This window comes from Emericellopsis cladophorae, assembly GCF_022114955.1.
Source record: "Emericellopsis cladophorae strain MUM 19.33 chromosome Unknown NODE_3_length_1261782_cov_116_963312, whole genome shotgun sequence".
In the NCBI taxonomy this organism is placed as follows: domain Eukaryota; kingdom Fungi; phylum Ascomycota; class Sordariomycetes; order Hypocreales; family Bionectriaceae; genus Emericellopsis; species Emericellopsis cladophorae.
In genome coordinates this window covers 770,815-789,785 of record NW_026250928.1, presented here as the reverse complement: position 1 = coordinate 789,785, position 18,971 = coordinate 770,815, and the positions used below count along the sequence as shown (strand labels likewise).

The 18,971-nt window shown below is 56.2% G+C and overlaps 6 protein-coding genes across 6 annotated transcripts; 3 read left to right on the top strand and 3 right to left on the bottom strand.

The window, feature by feature from the left end:
* Positions 1 to 913: 913 nt before the first annotated feature.
* Positions 914 to 7,080, top strand: J7T54_008031 (Protein SERAC1-like protein; the record flags this gene model as incomplete). Its single annotated transcript, XM_051502619.1, has 9 exons — positions 914 to 1,246; positions 1,460 to 1,733; positions 2,845 to 2,886; positions 3,044 to 3,559; positions 3,612 to 4,966; positions 5,015 to 5,168; positions 5,223 to 5,768; positions 5,819 to 6,060; positions 6,112 to 7,080. 9 exons carry the CDS (start codon positions 914 to 916, stop codon positions 7,078 to 7,080), a joined length of 4,431 nt encoding a protein of 1,476 aa, XP_051365793.1.
* Positions 7,081 to 7,537: 457 nt separating this feature from the next.
* On the top strand, positions 7,538 to 8,941 carry J7T54_008030 (transcription initiation factor tfiid subunit 6; the record flags this gene model as incomplete). Its single annotated transcript, XM_051502618.1, has 1 exon — positions 7,538 to 8,941. The coding sequence occupies one exon, from the start codon at positions 7,538 to 7,540 to the stop codon at positions 8,939 to 8,941; it is 1,404 nt and encodes a 467-aa protein (XP_051365792.1).
* Positions 8,942 to 9,183: 242 nt separating this feature from the next.
* Positions 9,184 to 9,857, bottom strand: J7T54_008029 (Succinate dehydrogenase cytochrome B subunit-like protein; the record flags this gene model as incomplete). Its single annotated transcript, XM_051502617.1, has 3 exons — positions 9,184 to 9,628; positions 9,688 to 9,763; positions 9,821 to 9,857. The coding sequence occupies 3 exons, from the start codon at positions 9,855 to 9,857 to the stop codon at positions 9,184 to 9,186; spliced, it is 558 nt and encodes a 185-aa protein (XP_051365791.1).
* A 743-nt stretch (positions 9,858 to 10,600) lies between these two features.
* On the bottom strand, positions 10,601 to 12,902 carry J7T54_008028 (putative transcriptional regulatory protein-like protein; the record flags this gene model as incomplete). The annotated part of the gene is made up of 4 exons (XM_051502616.1): positions 10,601 to 11,818; positions 11,871 to 12,344; positions 12,406 to 12,717; positions 12,780 to 12,902. The coding sequence occupies 4 exons, from the start codon at positions 12,900 to 12,902 to the stop codon at positions 10,601 to 10,603; spliced, it is 2,127 nt and encodes a 708-aa protein (XP_051365790.1).
* A 2,159-nt stretch (positions 12,903 to 15,061) lies between these two features.
* On the bottom strand, positions 15,062 to 16,468 carry J7T54_008027 (tRNA dimethylallyltransferase-like protein; the record flags this gene model as incomplete). Its single annotated transcript, XM_051502615.1, has 2 exons — positions 15,062 to 16,342; positions 16,394 to 16,468. The coding sequence occupies 2 exons, from the start codon at positions 16,466 to 16,468 to the stop codon at positions 15,062 to 15,064; spliced, it is 1,356 nt and encodes a 451-aa protein (XP_051365789.1).
* A 512-nt stretch (positions 16,469 to 16,980) lies between these two features.
* On the top strand, positions 16,981 to 18,619 carry J7T54_008026 (Protein transport protein SEC61 subunit alpha-like protein; the record flags this gene model as incomplete). The annotated part of the gene is made up of 3 exons (XM_051502613.1): positions 16,981 to 16,990; positions 17,149 to 18,493; positions 18,544 to 18,619. 3 exons carry the CDS (start codon positions 16,981 to 16,983, stop codon positions 18,617 to 18,619), a joined length of 1,431 nt encoding a protein of 476 aa, XP_051365788.1.
* Between the last annotated feature and the right edge of the window lie 352 nt (positions 18,620 to 18,971).

Here is an 18,971-nt window from a genome sequence, read left to right as displayed (position 1 = left end):
TTAGGAGCGCACACTCCACGGGAACAGCGCAGCGACAGTGAAATCGGGGCTGAAGGTATGTAATCTTACATCGGCCTCTACCCCTGAGGGAAGTTACTAATCGCAGCAGTCGCCGGCGGAGCAATAGCAAGCAACGGTATTAGTAAACCGACCGTGCCTTCGCCAGTACCCCTACCTACTTATGCATCGTCTGCTAAGCGTCCAGCCCCGGAGTTCGATGAGCCACAGGATGGGCCATTGACCAAGCGCCAACATGTCGAATCGGCTTCCACAGAATCACCGACTGACCAAGTCAGCGCAGAAGCCCAGCACCATCTTGATAAGATGGCTTCCATCAGAGAAAAACGAGACCGTATTGTCGGACGCCGGTCAACGAGTGATCCGCCTCTTAAGTATACGTCTGCTCGGGATCATGAAGCGGTGCGGGCTGCAAATAAGGTACCAACCAACCCGAACGATAAAGGACGGAACTTGCCCGTGGAGGTCATTGTAAATGGAGAGACCTACAAAGTTATTGAGTGGGCTGGCAACCGGCGCTATCTTGACTACTATGGTAAGGCGGTCCTTCTCATTGCGTTGCGGGATGCTGCTAATACCGGGGGGAACAGCGGATAACAGTGCAATGCCCGAGTCTAGCTGCGGCGCGTTGCTGCCAATTGGCTATCGTACATTGCCAGAAGCTACGGCCAAATTCATATGTCCTGTCCACACTTGTCGCAAGAGACTTGATACAATCCATGCACTTGGGGGTCATTTTGCCCAATCTCACAGACGCAGAGCCTTCAATGATAACAAGTGTGGCACAATCTCTGAAGTCGGTTTTTACAATTTCGAAGACTTCGCCAAAGGACCGGCCGTTATTATATCACAAAACGAGCTGCCTCCAGGAGCCCCTGCGCCAGCCGAGCCAACAATGTCCGTCGCAAATATCCAACGAGCGGCGCGGCTGTCGACTGGCACCGGGACCGGGACCGGTGGGCTGGACACGTCAGATTTGGAAAGGTCTAAAGAGCCCGAACTCGAAGATGCCATGTCCTTTACGCCCCCGGGTGCATCTCCAGTACCTGTGGTCGCCCCCGTACCTGCGGAGATATCATCAGAGGCCTTGGCATACCTCCACGGCTTCCTCCGCGAGGGACATACAGTTCCTAAAAGAGAGGACATTGCGTATATGCTACAGCTGAAGCCCTTGCGGGAGCTGCCTGGCCAATGGCTGGACGAACACGCAGGGAGCAAGGACCTCGACGTGAATTTATACGCTTGCGCTCTTGCATACCTTGTGGGCGACGAAGTTCAAGGTTCCGACAAATGTTTGCAAGCCGATAAAAACAAGCAGCGCTCTACGTGTCGGTTGTCAGCGAGCTGCATCGCGCTGCCCTCATTCATGTCTAAAGAACTCAAAGAGGTCTTTAGTAAGGTCACTACGTGTGTTGGATGTCGGTACTGGGCTCATCTCCAGCGCCGGGGTAACCCTTGCGACTGGAACCTCGACCGCCTACAGGCTGGCATCAGACCGCGGAGACGTGCGAATCGGAAATCATCGAGCTATGATGGGACTGGGAGCGATGGAATGCCTCGATCTCCGAGGTCGGGGTCTGAGGGTGTAAACGAGGTGTCGAAGCCCACATTACCACTGCCATCTTTGCCTGCGCCCCAGATGTTCGACGACACGATGGATGACTGGGAAGAAGCCCCAGGCAGGCTTCTCGTTGAGAACACAACCAAGCCTTTAGGTAAGTCGTGCCTCAATCATCGCTGTACTATCACTAATACACTTGCTAGGCATCGCCTATTCTAACATTTATACAACAAGCGAGCATACAGTCGATATCGCCAACGACATTGGGTTCAATCGAGTGCGTCTGCACCCGGGCAAGTCGCATTCCTGGCCCGTAGATTTTCACAAGATTCGTAGCTGCGAGGTTATTGCAGGCAAAATCGACTGCAAAATCGGCGACCAGTCATTCACCCTCGGACACGGCGGCCTTTTTGTCGTACATCCCGGCAAAGGATGTATGATTCGAAACCATCGATACTTTGAAGCTGTCGTGTCGTGCCATACTATTTCTAATTATTCCTTCATGGCTGGGCTCTAAGCTTCGGGTTTTGCTCCCCTTCCCGTTGGTTTTGGCCGCAGCTCGCCTTTTGAATCTACTTTATCGAGGAATGTATATCACTGGGTCTCGGGTCGGTGTTCTCATAGAAGCGAGCTGTATTAGACAGTCCAGCATTTCGGTTTTCGGCTCTTATGGGGGAACTCAATTTTCGTTGTCTTTCAAGCATTTACAGCAGCGATCATATAATGAGAAGGCATGGCCATTCGCCGCAATCAATCAGCGTCTGTCATAAAGATCATAGCACAGATGATCCCTGCGACGAGACTTTTATGGCGGTGGGATGGTGGAAGAGACCCCACCGCGTGTTCTCATTGCTAGCAGAGGCGACGTTGAAGTTGGTGATGAAGCAGATATATACAGTGACTAACTCATGTTGTCTAGTCATCCGGATAGACTGACCTTCGGCTCGGAGCCAATCCAACAGTGCGTGCCGAGCGGTGGTGGGCAATTTCAAGAAGCTAACACGTGCAGGCGAGCCCATGGGCTCGTGATGTCTCACTCTTCCCCCCATGAACAGTCACCTGTCTTCGGACACGACTATTGACCTCACTTCCCCCGGAAAATGAACGTCACAGGACCGAAAATTAACATCAACTAGGCAAATTTCACTGGGGAACCTATGAAGACACACATCGTGATGTGCTGCAAGTCTGGGTGTGACTTTGGCTGCCAGGGCTGGTGGAGCGAGCATAAACGTGACAGCCCTGACTGACAAGATGGCGTTCAGCAGGCTCCTTTGTCTGTATACTGGTACAAAAGGCGCCGGAGAGTATGTAATTTCCATGGCTTTGATTTAACGATGATGCAGAAAATGGGAAAGGCCAAAAAGATGGCAGCGCAGGCGCCGGGGTCCGCTTTACAACAAACCCCAAGCAATGACTCTCCATCTTCGATCACAAAAGCCCAAACAAACGATCCACCCACAGACAAGTCGGCATCCGGGCTCTCTGAGGAATCGGGACAGCATTCGCGAGAGACACGTTTCATCAAGGATCCTGATGGCGATAGCACTCACGACCAGACCACGGTCGACATCATCACCGTGCCATGCCCTGGAGGCGATGCTCTCCGCAGCTGGAATCGCGATGGCCTCCTCGGGCGCTACTTTGGTGCTCCAGCTATGCGCGACGCTGAGGGTGCGAGTGGCAATCTGCAAGGTGCCTCGTGGGTGAGGCAGGGAATCCGTCGGGAGGCTAATGTCGCGAGGATTCTGCTGTATGAGCACCCTACTCTCGAGGAAGGGACGACAATAGGCGACCTTGCAGACGCTTTGCTGGAAGATTTAAGGGCAACGAGAGACGAGAGCTCCGATGGACAGCGACCCATCGTCTTCCTCGCGCATAGTCTGGGCGGTCTCGTGGTGAAAATGCTTCTCGCGAAGGCGAGTCGCGACAAACGGTTTGAGGACATACTAAGAGATTGCTACGGAGTGGCATTCTTCGGTGAGGCACCTCCGTGAATTGAAACCACGGATTGTCACTAACCATTAGCAAGGAACACCCCATCAAGGCTCGAGTTACTTCTCGATGCCATCTCTCGCGCCCAGCATTCAAAATCTCCTCCAGCTCAAGCAGCCTTTGCCGCTGTCTATCACAATGGATTTGAGTCCAGGCAAGTCCCTACTCCTCCGAGCTGACGAAGCATTCAAAGACATCGCCCACGACCTCAGGGTGTGGACATTATACGAGACCATTGACTCCAGGCTCAGCAGCAGCAGAGCAAGAGGCGACGAGGACAGGGAGAAGAAGGACAACCTTTACTTCACCGCACCGCTAGCCTCCATCAAGTCAGCGATCATGGGCATGCGACAAGAAAGGATCTTCCCTCTGCAAAGCGACCATGCAAATGTGGCCTCGTTTGGACGACACAATGCGCACACTCTCAAGCTCTTCTTGAGACAGCTCGCTGGTCTCATAGGGCGAGCGGACGCTAGCGTACGAGATGACCAAAACAGTGGCGCAAAGTGGTCTCTCCATCTGGAACAGAAAGTTGGCGTGGAGGTCCATGGTTTCTTCGACGATGCGACCATTGGCCATGATCCGGTCATACGCGCGTGGTCGACAAAGTTGCCCCTCCAGGAATTCCTTAGAAAGGGTCCCGAGGAGTGTTTACGCGAAAGGCTGAGTGAAGTTTCGGATGTCCCTGACGAACGACAGTTCCTACGAAACAGAGGCCGGACTATGACTATGACTGAGGCAGAGAATGACCGGGTCAGGAGAGAGGCTGCTGCCAGAGAAGGGCTGGGCATCAGGAACCAACTTCTTCAGTCGTCGACGCCGCCAATCTCGCCCGTTCTCCGCCCTGTTGATTCGTCACCGGGATCAGCCCCTGAAATTATCCCCACGCACCAACAGCATCAGCAGATTCGACGCATGTCGTCACCTCCACCTCCCACCGCGGCTAACTATCGCGTGCCCACGGCGTCTCGGCGGTCAACATCTGTGAGGCGCCCATCACCGCTCATCCGAGCAGACCTCGAGCAGGAGGCGATCATAGACCGTCTGTCTCCGCCGTTACGATCTCGCTCTGCGGGCAGTATGGGCCGATCACTAAGTGACCGGTCCTCGCCCGGCGGATACCGCGACTTTCCACCATTCTTACCGGCGAGTGTAAGCAGTGTCGGGAACGAAGCGGACCATGCAGCTGCCGACGACAATAATGACATTGACTGCTCGCCCCAACTGCCGGAGGCGGTTGTCGCACTCCGCAAGGGTGTCAATTCGGGGCAAATAAAGCCGCCCGAAACAGCTGTAGCGGAAGAAGCTCCAATCTGTTTTGCCAGGCCTGATGTAAGCCAGCGCAAGTTCGTCTGGATCCATGTGCCATATAATAACCCGACCTGGGTCAAGGTAGGCCAAGCCTTCTCTCATCTGAACTTTGCTGACTTTTGCTGGTAGAACATTATCGAGACTCTCCAGGTTTCGTACAAGAGGAATTACTCCGCTCTGTACAGTAACGACTTTTGGGCTTCAAAGCACACCAAGGGTCGACACTCTCAGCATTATGCGTACTTTGCCAAGCCCGGTTGCTATTACACAGCCCCTCGAAACTGTAAGTTCAGACTCAGGCTCTCACTCCTCCCCAGCTAGGAACTAACACGGACAGCGTCCAGGAGACCATCGATTTCCCCTCTACCGGCTTCTCCCAGCATGGAAGACGCCATCTCGCTATGCCTGTTCCTACCCTATCTTCACTTTGACTCGTATAAGCGTCTTATTCATCGAAGATCCCTCATACTGCAACGCTTGACCAGAGGTCGCGCGCGTCCTGTGCCGGATAGTGTCGCTAAATTGGATTCCCTGGAGGAGCAAGTGGTGTGGGAGTTTCTGGGACATGATCCGCCCATCAATTGTCGTCGAACGCTCGATCAGTTTGGGTACCCTTCTCTCAGGGACACGCGTGGGCGAGATGACGACCAGATGCTTTATAAGCTGACGAAAGAGAGAGAGAACCGCTATGGCGAGCACCAGAGGGATCTGTATGCTCAGTCACTGAATAGCCGGTCGGCTTCGTATGGAAGTCATCGTAGCTGGCGCGAGAGGCTAGCAGGCTTAGACGATCTACAAGCCGAGCAGGAGCCGGAAGATAACTTGATTCGCAACGGTAACGTGCTCATGGTTGATCAGCTGTGGCTCTGGGTCATGCACTCTCGTAGGTATTGGCTTGCTTGCGTTGTTTCATTCACTGACCGGCGAACGCAGATACACTCCTGTCATTCTTCCCGAAGCGGGAAAGCGACCCTATCGAGGGACCCCTGTACCAACAGGCAGACCTGCGCGATAGTATCTTCAACGAAGTGAACGTTGACTTGACCAGACAGTGTGAGAATGCGCTGGACCTTGCTGCGCTCTCGGCACTCCACGCGGTCAGCGTGCTTCTTGACCGCGCTTCGCACCCCGATCTTGAAATATTCCGCATCTTTGAGGAAGCTATCAGTGTCTTGGTAGGTACTTGCGCGCTGATGGCCAACTCGTATCACTGATGACCTTCTCAGACAGAGAAATTGACAAACTCCTTGAAGGCATTCCGCCTGGAGGGATTCAGGGACAAGGCCTCGGCATACGAGCCCGTCGAGAACAAGGAGCGGTCGATCCGCGCTCGCCACAAGGAAGAAGGCCACCGCGCTGAGCGTGAGAACCGCGACAACACCTCGGCACTCCTCGAGCTTCGCGATCTCGAGGACGAGCTGCTCGTCTTGCTCCAACTTTTCGACCGCCAATATGCCGTCCTTTCCAGCATGCTGACCGCATACGATAGCCCAGCGCTTAGAGACAAGACAGCGCGCGGGCGGGGCTTCATCGCAGAAGCCATCCGCAGGGTCGGAGAGTACCGCCACCGAGCGGACGAGATGATTGTGCGTGTCCGCGCCACCCGAGACGACTACGACAAGCTCCTCCAGATGGTGCAGCGACAGGCCCAGGTCGACGAAGTCCGACTCAGCCGTCTCCACGCCGATCTTGCCAGTGCCCAGAGCCGGAGTGTCATGATCTTCACCGTGTTTACCGTCATCTTTTTGCCACTCACCTTCTTCACGGGCTTGTTCGGTATGAACACCCGTGAATGGGAGGCCGAGACGCCCACGCTTGGGTTTATCGGGTACGTGTCACTGCCAGCGAGCTTTGTCCTCATTCTTGTCAGTTTCATGACGGCCTTCAGCACGCATACCCGAAAGGTCATACAGGCGATCCAGTCCTGGGTCTACTACTGGCTTCGGGCGGCGCATGACCACACGCTTGGCCCTGTGGTCGAAGCCTACAGACAGCGGCAATACGAGGCGCAAAGGAAGAAGAACAAGGGGGGCAGGGGCAAGGAGGACGGACGACGAGGCTTGAAGAATGAAGCAAGTGACTTTTGGGAGCGTCACAGGCTCGAGAGGGAGCAGGGTTATCAGATTCCAGAGGTAAATCGCAGGGTTGCTTCGGGGAGGAAGACTGGGAAGAAGAAGGATAGCAGGACGAGGTGATGCCGGCCTGGGCACATGCTGAGGTATGGAGTGCAACTGCTGTCCATGGGTATTCGGCACACGTGATCAGGGAAACTTGTTCTTCAGACAGTCTTGCCAGGGGCATGTATTTTGGTACGGCGAAGAGTCAAGACGCCCAAGCAGCTAGCGAGGTTCGTATCTATGACTACATCTTGATTCAGGTTGGCATGCAAGGCGTTTCCTTGCGGCTATTAGAATACAATGCGATTATCTGATAGAGATAAGCAAATGCTGTGAAGCGATGTTGGATGAAGAGAGCACAAGTCGGCCGATCGTTGCTGGTGGCACGCGCTCCGATTCACGACTCCAACCTCGAGAGGTACCTTAACCTTTGGGCCCCACTCTAGCGTTGGGGCGCTTCGCGATCTTCGGATCTACACCATTCGCCATCACGCGCACCTCGCATTTTCAGCCAAATCACACAACAGCCGCAGTCATGGCGAGCTCTGGGCCCAACGCGGAGCCAAAGCTCCTCTGGAACGCGGAGAATGTCAAAGACGTCGCCGAATCCGTGGGCATCGGGGCCCTGTCCGAGGAGGCGCTCAAGGCGCTCACGCAAGACGTCGAATACCGAATCGGCCAGGTCATCATCGAGGCCCTGCGCCTCATGCGCGCCTCCCGCCGCACGACAATGACAGTCAACGACATCTCCCTCGCGCTCAAGGTCCTCGACGCCGAGCCACTGTACGGGTACGACTCGACCCGACCGCTGCGCTTTGGCGAGGCGAGCCTTGGCCCCGGCCAGCCGCTGTTCTACATTGAAGACGAAGAGGTCGATTTCGAGAAGCTCATCAACGCGCCACTGCCCAAGGTGCCCCGCGACATGAGCCTGACGGCGCATTGGCTCGCGATTGAGGGCGTGCAGCCGTCGATACCGCAGAATCCCACCACGGCCGAGTCGCGGTCCCAGGAGCTGCTGCCCAAGGGACCTGGCGCGAACCCAGCGCTCGCCGCCCTCGCCGGCAACGACAACCCCTCGATGAAGCCCTCTGTCAAGCATATCGTGAGCAAGGAGCTCGTTCTCTACTTTGAAAAGATCCAGGCCGCCATCCTGGACGACAGTCCGGACGAGGAGGTGGTCCGTCTACGACAGGCTGCACTGGGCTCGGTGAGGGACGACCCGGGCTTGCACCAGCTCGTGCCTTACTTCATCAACTACATCATGGACCGTGTCACGCATAACTTGGACGACACGTTTGTCTTGAAGCAGATGATGGCACTCACAAACGCTCTCATCGAGAACAAGACCCTATTCCTCGACCCGTACGCCAGCCCTCTGTCTGCGCCGGTCCTGACCTGTCTCATGGCCCGCAAGCTCGGCATGGACGACAGCACCGCCGCACTCAAGGAGCAGTACGACCTGCGGCAGTTGGCAGCGTCACTGGTGGGGCGCATTGCGCGCAAGTACGCCGCCTCGAATAATGGCCTGCGGCCCAAACTCACCCGCACCTGTCTGAAGTACTTCCTAGACCCTACCAAGCCGCCCGCGGTGCTCTACGGGGCCATCCAGGGTCTGTTCGAGGCGGGCGGCGCGGAAGCCGTCCGCGTGCTCGTGCTACGCAACTTGAAGCCGTTCGATGAGCACATCCTGAGCCCCCTGCGCCAGTCGTTCGAGTCGGACATCAACTACCAGATGCTCGTGCAGGGCATCGTGCAGGCCGTCAGCTCCATTGCGCCCAGTGGCGAGGGTCTCGTGGGCGCCGTGAGTAACGGTGCCGCGAGTGAGGCGGACACAGCGGCCCTCAAGGACTGGATCGGCAGCATTGTGGGCGAAAAGATTGCGGCGTCAGGAAACCAGCAGCTGATAGAGGCGGTCTTGGACGCGCGGAACTTGGGGTGAAGGGGACAGTCTTTGGGCAAAATACAGGCGATTGGCGCATGGCGTTCGGGAGGGCGGATATGGAATCAATCAGGCACAGACCAGAATGGTAGCTGCTGGCATTCTTATTTTATTTTTTTTCCTTTTTTCTTTTTTGGTGGCATTTTTAGACAAAAGTGAACAATACTCCCGTGCCTTGTTCAGGCTGATATTTCTACACCTTGACTGACGGACCGTCCCTTGATCTTTATCCTTACAACGCTTTACAGACCGAACGCAAGGAACAAACCACCGAGGATACCAAAACCCCACGCCGCCGTCTCGGTCCTGACGAGCGACGACTTGGCGTAGCCGCGACCGGTGTCGAGGACGAGGTGCTTGACGCCGTTGAAGAAGTGCATGGCAAAGGGGAAGCCCAGTAGGAACTTGATGCCGCCGTTGACGATCATGGGCATGCCGGCGAAAGCAGCGGCCAGGCTCGCGGTCTCGAGGTGCCAGCCAAAGAGGGGCGCGACGAGGTAGGAGCCAAAGTAGAGGTAGGCGACGCCGGAGAGGGTGCAGCCGGTGATGCGCGTCCACGCGGAGCTGCCGAACCAGGTCTGATTCATCTTGTAGATGCCGAGATGGGGGGAGACGGGGCGGTTGAGGCGCTGCTTGGCGAGGATGTCGTTACCTTCGGCGGGCGTCTGCTTGACGGTCGCAATGGGGCTATCGAGTGCGTAAGCAAAGAGTCCTTGGTCTACCTCCACGCAGGCAATTCTCCCTACCGATACTGCGTGGCGGGCACGCGAGCTGCGAGCGCCAGCTTGGGGAGGTTCTGCGCCATGAATGGCTTGGCCGCGCCTAATGTCACCGTTAGAGCCAAAGGACAAGACGGAGACGGATGGGTCGAGGACTTACTGCGCGTGGCGGCAACGCCGACTCTTGAGGCGAGCATCTTTGCGTCGAGATCGAGAGTCAATGAGGCTGTCGTCGGTCGTTCTTCAGCATCAAGCGAGCAACACTGGGAAATGCCGTCAATGATCAAACGGCGGCAGTCCAAGCTCGGGACGAGTCGAAATCGGTTCCTCGGCAGGGATCGGACCAATGGCCGACGGCGAATTCATCATCGCCGAAATACACGTGATCTGTTGTGCTGAGTCATCCGAGTCTGGCAGATTTGAATTAGCGTCTCAATTTCGGGTCTCTTCCTTTCCTCTTCTCTTCTTTCCTCCCTCAGATAGTCACGAACATCCGCCAGAGCCGCTGTCTACTATTGTCGTCTCGCGCGACAGATGGGAGATGGTATTCTGGCAAGCCCTTGGGCTCACGGATGTTTGGAGAGGGAAGCGATCCGTCGTTAATCTCGGCACCTAGTCGTCCATCTACGTGTCGTTTCATTTTGAGATCTACATTGCAAGATGCGTGGTATATTATTCGTACACAGAATACCACCTGGGGGAGGGGGGGATGTCCAGTCCGTAACTACCGTACTCGTACATGCCAACTGAAGGCCCATCAAGGAGTTGGGGAGGCCCTTTCCAGCCCGATTCCTGTCCTGTCCTATCCTTTCTATCCGTGAGGGGAGTCTCGTGTGTCTTGTGAATACAGTTGCACGGCCTTTCAGATTGTGTCCCTCTCAATGGCCATGATCATTACGGAGCAATTCCTCAATGCATATCGCCCACTGGGGTTGCCCATCTAGTTCATACCGTATGTGCCAAAGAACGCCGCCGACAGCGGCTGGTTCGGATTGCCCAGCGAAGCCGTCGAGTACGAGTCTCCCCACATGTCCCAGGACATGGCCGGGATATCCATGTAGCCGCCCAGGAAACTGTTGTCGACGTCGCCCATGGGCTGCTGGCCCTGCATAGAGGAGGCCGGTGGTGTCGCAGACGTCGCCGTAGAGGAGCGGTCGGGCGTCGATATACATTCACGCAGACGCTCAATGTACGCTGGCGTCGGGAGGAGCTGCCCGAGTTGCGCAAACGCTTTCTCGCGCGCTTTCCAGGCTTTGAGCGTGAACTGGGCCTGAGACGCGTGCGCTTTCTGCGACAGGTCAAAGAGCTCTGGCAGCCACTTGTAGTGCTTCTCCACGACAGTCCAACCGCGGTCAGACAGCGCCCCCGTCGGACGCCGGCAGAGCTGACCGGCCAGGACTGCAAAGACGTCGAGCTGAAAGTGCATCTTGACAAACCACAGAAAGCCGTACCCAGCCATCCGCTCGTACATTTCCGTGTTGTGCTCATTGTTGATCAGTACCGTCTTGAAGAGGTTGTCCTTGGGGCTGAAGATCTCCGTCCCCCATTCTGGCTGCTCGCACATGGGGCGGAGCATCTCATGCAGCTTCTCCACGAGCATGGATCGAACATTCAACGCCGCGGCATGGGCTGCGCCTGCCGACTCGTCAATGTAGCGCCGCTCAATCTCACGCAAGTCGGCGTCCAGTTCTCTCGCGACGCCTCTATACTTTTCGAGCAATGCGGGATCAAAGCTAGCACTGCCATCCTCGTTGGCGCCTTCGCAGAGCACGGCCGACTCGAATCCCGCGCGATTGCTGTCGGAGATCATGAATACGGACAGCCGGTTCATGACGAGTATGAACGCCATCTCCGTCGGCCCCTCGCGCGAATGGACAGGCTCGGAGGACCCCGGGTACAGATCGGCGTCGTTCAGGTTCTGCGGTTGTTTGGTGTCGAAATTGTCCTGCACGCTACTGTGGCTCAGCCCGGAGGTGATGGCCAGCTTGGTGTCCTGCATCAGGATCTGCCACCAGATGCGCCTGCGCATCTCCGTCTCAAAGGGGGTCAGCTTCAGCAGCTCGCCGTCTCGATGATACCCCATTTTCTGTGCGATCCTGACAATCGTGCCGCTGATCACCCATGCCGCGTGGCGGTCATAGCGTCCTTGCAGAAAAATCTTCCCAGCCAGTCAGCCTCGTGTCAGTCCGACCAAGAATGCGCACACATACCATGAACAGAACCAATGCCTGCAGAGCAGCCATGTCGTAGTTGCGCAGATAGTCGAAGCGCAGCAACGCGGTCCGCGTCGCCGAGGAGAATCTCTGTAATGCCAGCGCTTGTGATGAGCCCAGCAGCTGATGGCATTCCGCTTCGCTGAGGGATAGAGTGGCCATCAGATACACCGCGAAAAGGAGTGCCTGGTAGTGCAGGGGGACGTTAGACGGGTCAGTGGTCGCCTCGACGATGTAAGGCTGCAGCGTCGGTACGTGGATGATCTTGGTCAGGGGGTTGACGCGGTCCAGGAAAATCTGCCATAACCTGAACGTCTGGACGGGATCTGGATGCTGTGGCTCCCCGCTTTGAGACGAGCGATCGCCCGGGATGAGGAGGTCGCCGTTTTTCTCTGGCGTCATTCCTTCTGTCCCGAGGACACTTGATTCCTCTGGATCCTCCGTGTCGACAATGTGTCTCATCGCTTGCAACTGGGGGGGGGCGGGGGTGTGAGTGAACAGCGCGCAGGCAAGGGGTAATCGAACTACATACCTCTTCGTGGAATTTCGTCCAGAGTTGGCTTTCATAGAAGCGAGAGCCACTCTCGGACTGGATCATCTTGCCGGTAGTAGGGACCTTTTCAAAATCGGAGAGATGTGAGTTCCACGGCTCAGGCGAGTCTGCCATGTCTTTGAACGGCGTCGTTGGCGACTGGGAAGCCGACGCGGCCGCTGGGGGGGGTCCAGCGCCAGCATACTGCTTCAGCAAAGCCTCGCAACGCGCGAGCCGCTCTTGGAGGTCTTGATTAGGTCGTCGACGCTTGCGCGCCGGTGCTGGAGTGCTTGGCGTACATGTCACATTGGCCTGTAACGAAACGCAATGTTGAGCATCATAAACAGTGGCTTTGTTTCCTTCTGAGAGCTCACCTTGACGCAGTTGGAGCAAGGGGTGTTGCGATCACATTTTATCTTGCGATGCTGACACAAGACACAGGCGAGGACGCGAGGTTGCCTAGGCCCTGGAGGCGGCAGGTTCGGATTTGCGGACATGCTGTCGCACAGTCCTGTCTTGAGGCAGTGTGAGAAACAAGTTCATGGGCCGTACTATGGCACACTGTCAGAGAGCCTCCTCTGTGCTTGGAGGCGTGCCAGACGACGGGTTGAAGCCAGGGCTGTGACGTTGTGTGGGGTCGGAGTTGAGTAGCACGTGGTCGCACTGATGAGCCGCAAGCGTGTTCAGTGCCTCCTTGGCCTCAGTACTGTCAATTCCAGATTCGCAAAAATCTTCTATGAGTGATCAGTTGAGTCCGAGCGATAGTGCGAGGGTGACAATGCACGCACCTTGGAGGGAGGAACAGGGCCAATTCCGGCGGACGTTGTTGGTGGTGGTGGTGGTGGTGCCAGGTGGTCCGCGGTGGAGCCGGCAATAATCCTCACTCAGTGCTGTCCGCACTCCGCGGGCAGGCGAGCGTGATGGTAACCCGAATACGGGGAAGACGGGATTCGACGACTTCAGATTTCTTCTTATACACGAAAAGTCTCCGCCAAGGGGAAATTAACGACTCAAGGTAGATGCGCGAGGCTCGTTGCTCAGTTCTAGTGTCTGGTGCCTGGCAGGCGTCAGCGTTTGGAATTCCGGTGAGTTGAGGTGCCTGGTGACAGACAGGCGGATTGTACATATGTATTGTTGCTTGGAGCATGCAAAAGGCCGACGACCAGCACTTATCCATCAACAGGAGGACCTGGGTCGGAGTTTTGAGGCTGTGCAGCGGGTGTAAGCAGAGGGGGCACCAGCTTGAAGGGACAGCTAGTGAGTGTCCAGTCGTTCACTCGTGTTGCGTGCGCTATCTGAAAAATCAGAGGAGGTTCTCTTTCTTATTCATTCATTCACAGCGAGAGTCATAACCAGACTACGGATAGTGTGGTAAAAGGGAAATTGATCGACCCGTGGGGGAGTCCTCCGGGTACGTGCCTCATTACTCCACGATTGACGATGACGAGCCCGAGAACATGTCTTGAAAGGTCAGATGCTCACGCCCAGCCAAGTGGATCGCATGCACAATTCACAACGGCAAAGCTGGCCGCCGTCTTCTCCCGTATTATGCCAGGGGCTGAACTCTTCCAAAGACCAGCATATGAGTCACTGCGCGCAACAGCAGCGCAGCTGGCAACACGACCAAGAAAGACCCTGCACCGGCACAAGACTGCCCCGAACGCAGTAATGATCCAGCCCTTCGCGGATCCTCGCGTTTGCAGTTTTCCATTCACTCATTGACCGACATGCTGTCCGCCGCGATTACGGTCAATGACGCCAGAGCCCGGCGTTCATAACAGTCAAGTCCGCAACTCCACTGGAATTCGGCCGGATCTGTACTCCGCGTAACAATTGCTACTACGTACGTATACGTATGCGGACTACGGTATGCTACTTGTACATGATGATGGGCTGCGAGAGCGTTCCACGAGCCCCCACGATAGCTCGACAATATACCGGCGACTTGTTCGGCAACATAAGGACCACTGCGAATCCTTGATGACTGTGCAATATCGCTGAAGGTATTGCTGACACCGCAGCCAGGCGGGCTGGGCGGGACTCGAACCGTCCCTGTGACAGAATGTCCATCCCGGATCCTGCCGCCGTGATGCTGGAAGGGATGGATTCGAGTTGTCGAGCAACCCGCTGTGATTCGGGGACAGGGAGGACTTGTCGCTTTCCTCGCTTGCTGCAGCTCTGACCCGCCTGCGTCTTACTGCCATGGGTGCAACTGAGCACGTGAGGGTGGTGAATGGCCGCATACGCACTGACATGTTTGTAATAGCGCGTGCCACGTACCTGCTTTGGCCTGTGATTCCGCTTGTATTCGCGTACAGAAACATTCTACTGTGTGATTCTGTCGGATTCGCTGGGGAACTCGGTGCGGTGGTCAGAGAGATTGTCTTTTACGCAATTTGCGAATCGCTTTGCATTCGACAAGTCCGATAGGCAAATAATCACAAAAGAAAAGCCTCAAGAGCCAGTAAACAACAAGACTACATGCCCAATGCGAATAGTTCCTGTTCCTGTATTGGACAGCGGCCAAGTCCCAACGGTGTCGGCCACCGAAAGGTGTTGACTCTAGGGTAGCTGGCAATCAACTGCGTGGGCTGGTCCATACCTGAACCATGAGCAGATACACATGTTGAGACGATGGCATGGCGCAAGGGGCCTCTCATATAGCTTGTGTAGTGCTACCAAACATGGAAGCAATCTCAGGCTCAGAAGACTCCGAGTCAGGCCGACTTCCGCCCACAGGAACCAACGCCAGCCCCTTTTTCTTCTTGAGTCGCGCCCTGTGTTGGCGACTGTGCAGGTGAAGTGCCCATTGCTTCTCTGAGCCGATTGTCAGGTTGCAAATCTCGCAGTGTTGTCTGCGATGCACGTCTGGCTCGCTAGCATGGGCCGCTGTGAGGATCTCACGCGCTAGGTCGGACAGGTTGACGGGCAACTCGCGCGCCTCGCCCTCCAGGAACTGCGCCGTCAGCCTACTCGCAGGCTCGACCACGTCCTCCCAAAACTTTGCAACCGTGGTGCTGTCGAGAAGGTACAGGCTGTTTAGGGCTTCCGGCCCTTCTTCCTTGAGGTGAGGCAGCTTCTTGCGGCGCGTCCATTTGTTTTGATAGTTGGCGTAGCGCCGCGTCCCAGCTTTCAAATCCTCGATACCACTCGCCTTGATCTTTTCCAGCTCGCCAGGATCGGTGTCTCCTTCGAGAGCGAGCAAGTATGGCTCGAGCTGTTTGTACCCGAGTACCTGCCAAATGCCCCTCGTCTGGTCCACCGGCCTGCCGGCAGCTTCTTCCTCTCGCTTGAGATGAAGCAACTGGCGAGCTTCATCAATCAACCCGGCATCAAGCATCTTGTCTACCCGTCTGTCCAGCCTCTCCTTGAGCACGTCTCCTTCCGAGTAAACCCAGAATAACAAGTTCTCCCACGGCGAGTCCCGGCTGGCGCTGCGCTTCCGCTTCTGCTCCGCATAAAGCTCGGATGCGGGCCTGCCTGTCCGCAGATAAATCTCCAGAGACCGTAAGATCTTCCGTCGGTCGTTGGGGTGCCAGCGCTCCGCCATGACAGGGTCCACCTTTTGCAACTCGGCAAGGAGCACCTCGGTGGGTTCTTCGAGGATGGGCAGGATCTCGTCTGTGTGGGGAACATCCTCGTGTAGTGTCGTATTGTCGAAGAGTAGCGCGTCGACATAGTACGCCGTGCCACCGACCACGATAGGCAAGTTACCTCTGTCGCGAATCTCCCCTAGAATTTTGGAGACCTCCTTTTGAAACCCGTCGATAGTCCAGGATTCCTCCGTTGGCGCAATGTTTCCAAGAAGGTGGTGCGGGATACCCTGTTGCTCAGCCACGCTCATCTTGTTGGTCATGATGGGAAGGCCATTGTACATTTGCATCGCGTCGGCGTTGATGACCTCGCCTCGGAATCGTTTCGCAAGCTCAACGGCTAGCTGTAAGGTATCAGCGACGGCTGCTCCTTGCGATAGCAGTGGTCCTCATACCTCGGACTTGCCAGTCCCTGTTGAGCCGAGGATGACCAGCAGCGGTTGAGCCGGTAGTTTTGGACAGGTGGCCATTGTCGTAGCATGGCGTCGGGCAAGGTGACTCAGGCCGGGACGGACGAACATGGAAGGACCGTCACATTGCGACTGACAAGCTGTCTTGAAGCTCGGCCAGATGACGGGCGATGATGTCTCCAAAAATTGACACCCAAAGCTTCCCCACATTCGGGGTTCGAGTCCTGACTCCGTCTGTCACGGGAAAAAATCCAGCGGTGTTTGGTGCTAATTAGGGGTCTCCCTCTCCTCCTCCCTGATGAGGTCACGTGCCGTCTCCACCAAATTTCTGGACACATCTGCCTTGGGGGTTTGCGAGCCAACCAGGTGCTTCCAGGCACTGGACCTCGACCATTGAAGCCAGATCGCCTTCGCCTCTGCCCTCCTTTAACCACCCGACGACCCCAATCCCTCCCACTCCCCTTCGCCGCCAACAACGAGCTTCGCACCATTGAAGCTCGGCCTCTTCATCTTCTTTCTCTTCTGACCGGCCCCGTCTTCTTTGTTATTGCTTGCGACACAAATTGCCCGTCATGTCTTCCCGTGAGTTCATCCCTCTCCGCATGGCGCGACAGAAGGGGCCCTTGGTGGTGGCGCCAGCATGCACAGCTTGCCATCGAGGAGACACCGAAGTGGAACGCCCCCATTTGATGCAGCAAGACTTGAGTACAGATTGCTGACATGCGCGTTTGCTTCTCCAGTACGATTCCTTGACTTGGTCAAGCCATTCGTGCCGTTCCTCCCCGAGGTTCAGCAACCCGAGAACAAGCCCAAGTTCGAGCAGAAGCTCATGTGGACTGGCCTCACCCTCCTGATCTTCTTGGTCATGAGCCAGATGCCCCTCTACGGCATCGTATCGTCCGACAACTCCGATCCACTGTATTGGCTGCGCATGGTCATCGCCAGTAACAGGGGTACCCTGATGGAGCTGGGCATCACGCCCATCATCTCTTCTGGCATGGTCTTCCAGCTGCTTGCCGGCACCCACATGATCGACGTCAACCTTGACCTCAAGTCCGACCGCGAGCTGTACCAGACTGCTCAGAAGCTCTTTGCCTTTATTCTCTCTGCCGGTACCGCCACCGTCTACGTCTTCACCGGTCTCTACGGTCCTCCCTCCGATCTCGGTGCTGGTATCGTCTTCCTGCTCATTCTCCAGCTCGTCGTGGCCGGCATGATTGTTATTCTGCTCGACGAGCTCCTCCAGAAGGGCTACGGTCTTGGCAGCGGCATCTCGCTGTTCATTGCCACCAACATCTGCGAGTCGATCGTCTGGAAGGCGTTCTCGCCCACCACCATCAACACTGGTCGTGGCCCCGAGTTCGAGGGTGCCGTCATTGCTCTGTTCCACCTGCTCATGACCTGGGACAACAAGCAGCGCGCTCTCCAGGAGGCCTTCTACCGCCAGAACCTTCCCAACATTATGAACCTGCTCGCCACCGTGCTCGTCTTCGCCGCCGTCATCTACCTGCAGGGCTTCCGCGTCGAGATTCCCGTCAAGTCCTCGCGCCAGCGCGGTGCCCGCGGCTCTTACCCCGTGCGCCTGTTCTACACCTCGAACATGCCCATCATGCTGCAGTCGGCTCTGTCCTCCAACATCTTCCTCATCTCGCAGATGATGTACTCGCGCTTCTCCGACAACCTCTTGGTTCGTCTCTGCGGTGTCTGGGAGGCCAAGGAGGGCTCCTCGCAGCTTCACGCCGTCTCCGGTCTCGTCTATTACATGTCGCCCCCCGTCAACTTCCGCGAGGCACTGCTCGACCCCATCCACACGACCGTCTACATTGTCTACATGCTCGGTGCCTGCGCTCTCTTCTCCAAGACCTGGATTGAGGTGTCTGGCTCCAGCCCTCGCGACGTTGCCAAGCAGCTCAAGGACCAGGGTCTCGTCATGGCCGGCCACCGCGAGCAGAGCATGTACAAGGAGCTCAAGCGTGTAATCCCCACTGCTGCTGCCTTTGGCGGCGCTTGCATTGGTGCGCTCTCCGTCGCCAGTGATCTCATGGGTGCTCTGGGCTCCGGCACCGGTACTCTCCTCGCTGTCACGTAAGTTCAGCAGTCGTCCAGTTCAGTTTCCACTTACTAACGCACACTAGCATCATCTATGGCTACTTCGAGATCGCTGCCAAGGAGGGGGATCTGTCCGGTATGAAGGGCATGATCATGGGCTAAAGGCCTTCGCTGGCCTCAGTTGGGTTCGAGGCAGCTGAGAGGCTGCCGTGTAGAATATGCAAGAAGATGAGGAGTCAGGACGGTACACACAAGGGACCGATTGGCCGTAATTGCTTGCATCATTTCATTGGAGTCGTGGGTGGAATGGGCTGCAGACTTTGTCCAGCGCAAAGCCGATTGAAGAGTCTCAAAGTCGTGTAAAAGTGTTTTGTTAGTCCAGGCATGACAAATAAAAGCTCTCTCCGTCCATTGCTAACCCTTGTATACAAAGTTGGGGAAGTTCAGACGCGTCTAGCAGGTGTTCATGCAAGCCCACGATGGATTTGAAATGGCCTCGCTTTCTCTGGGAGGC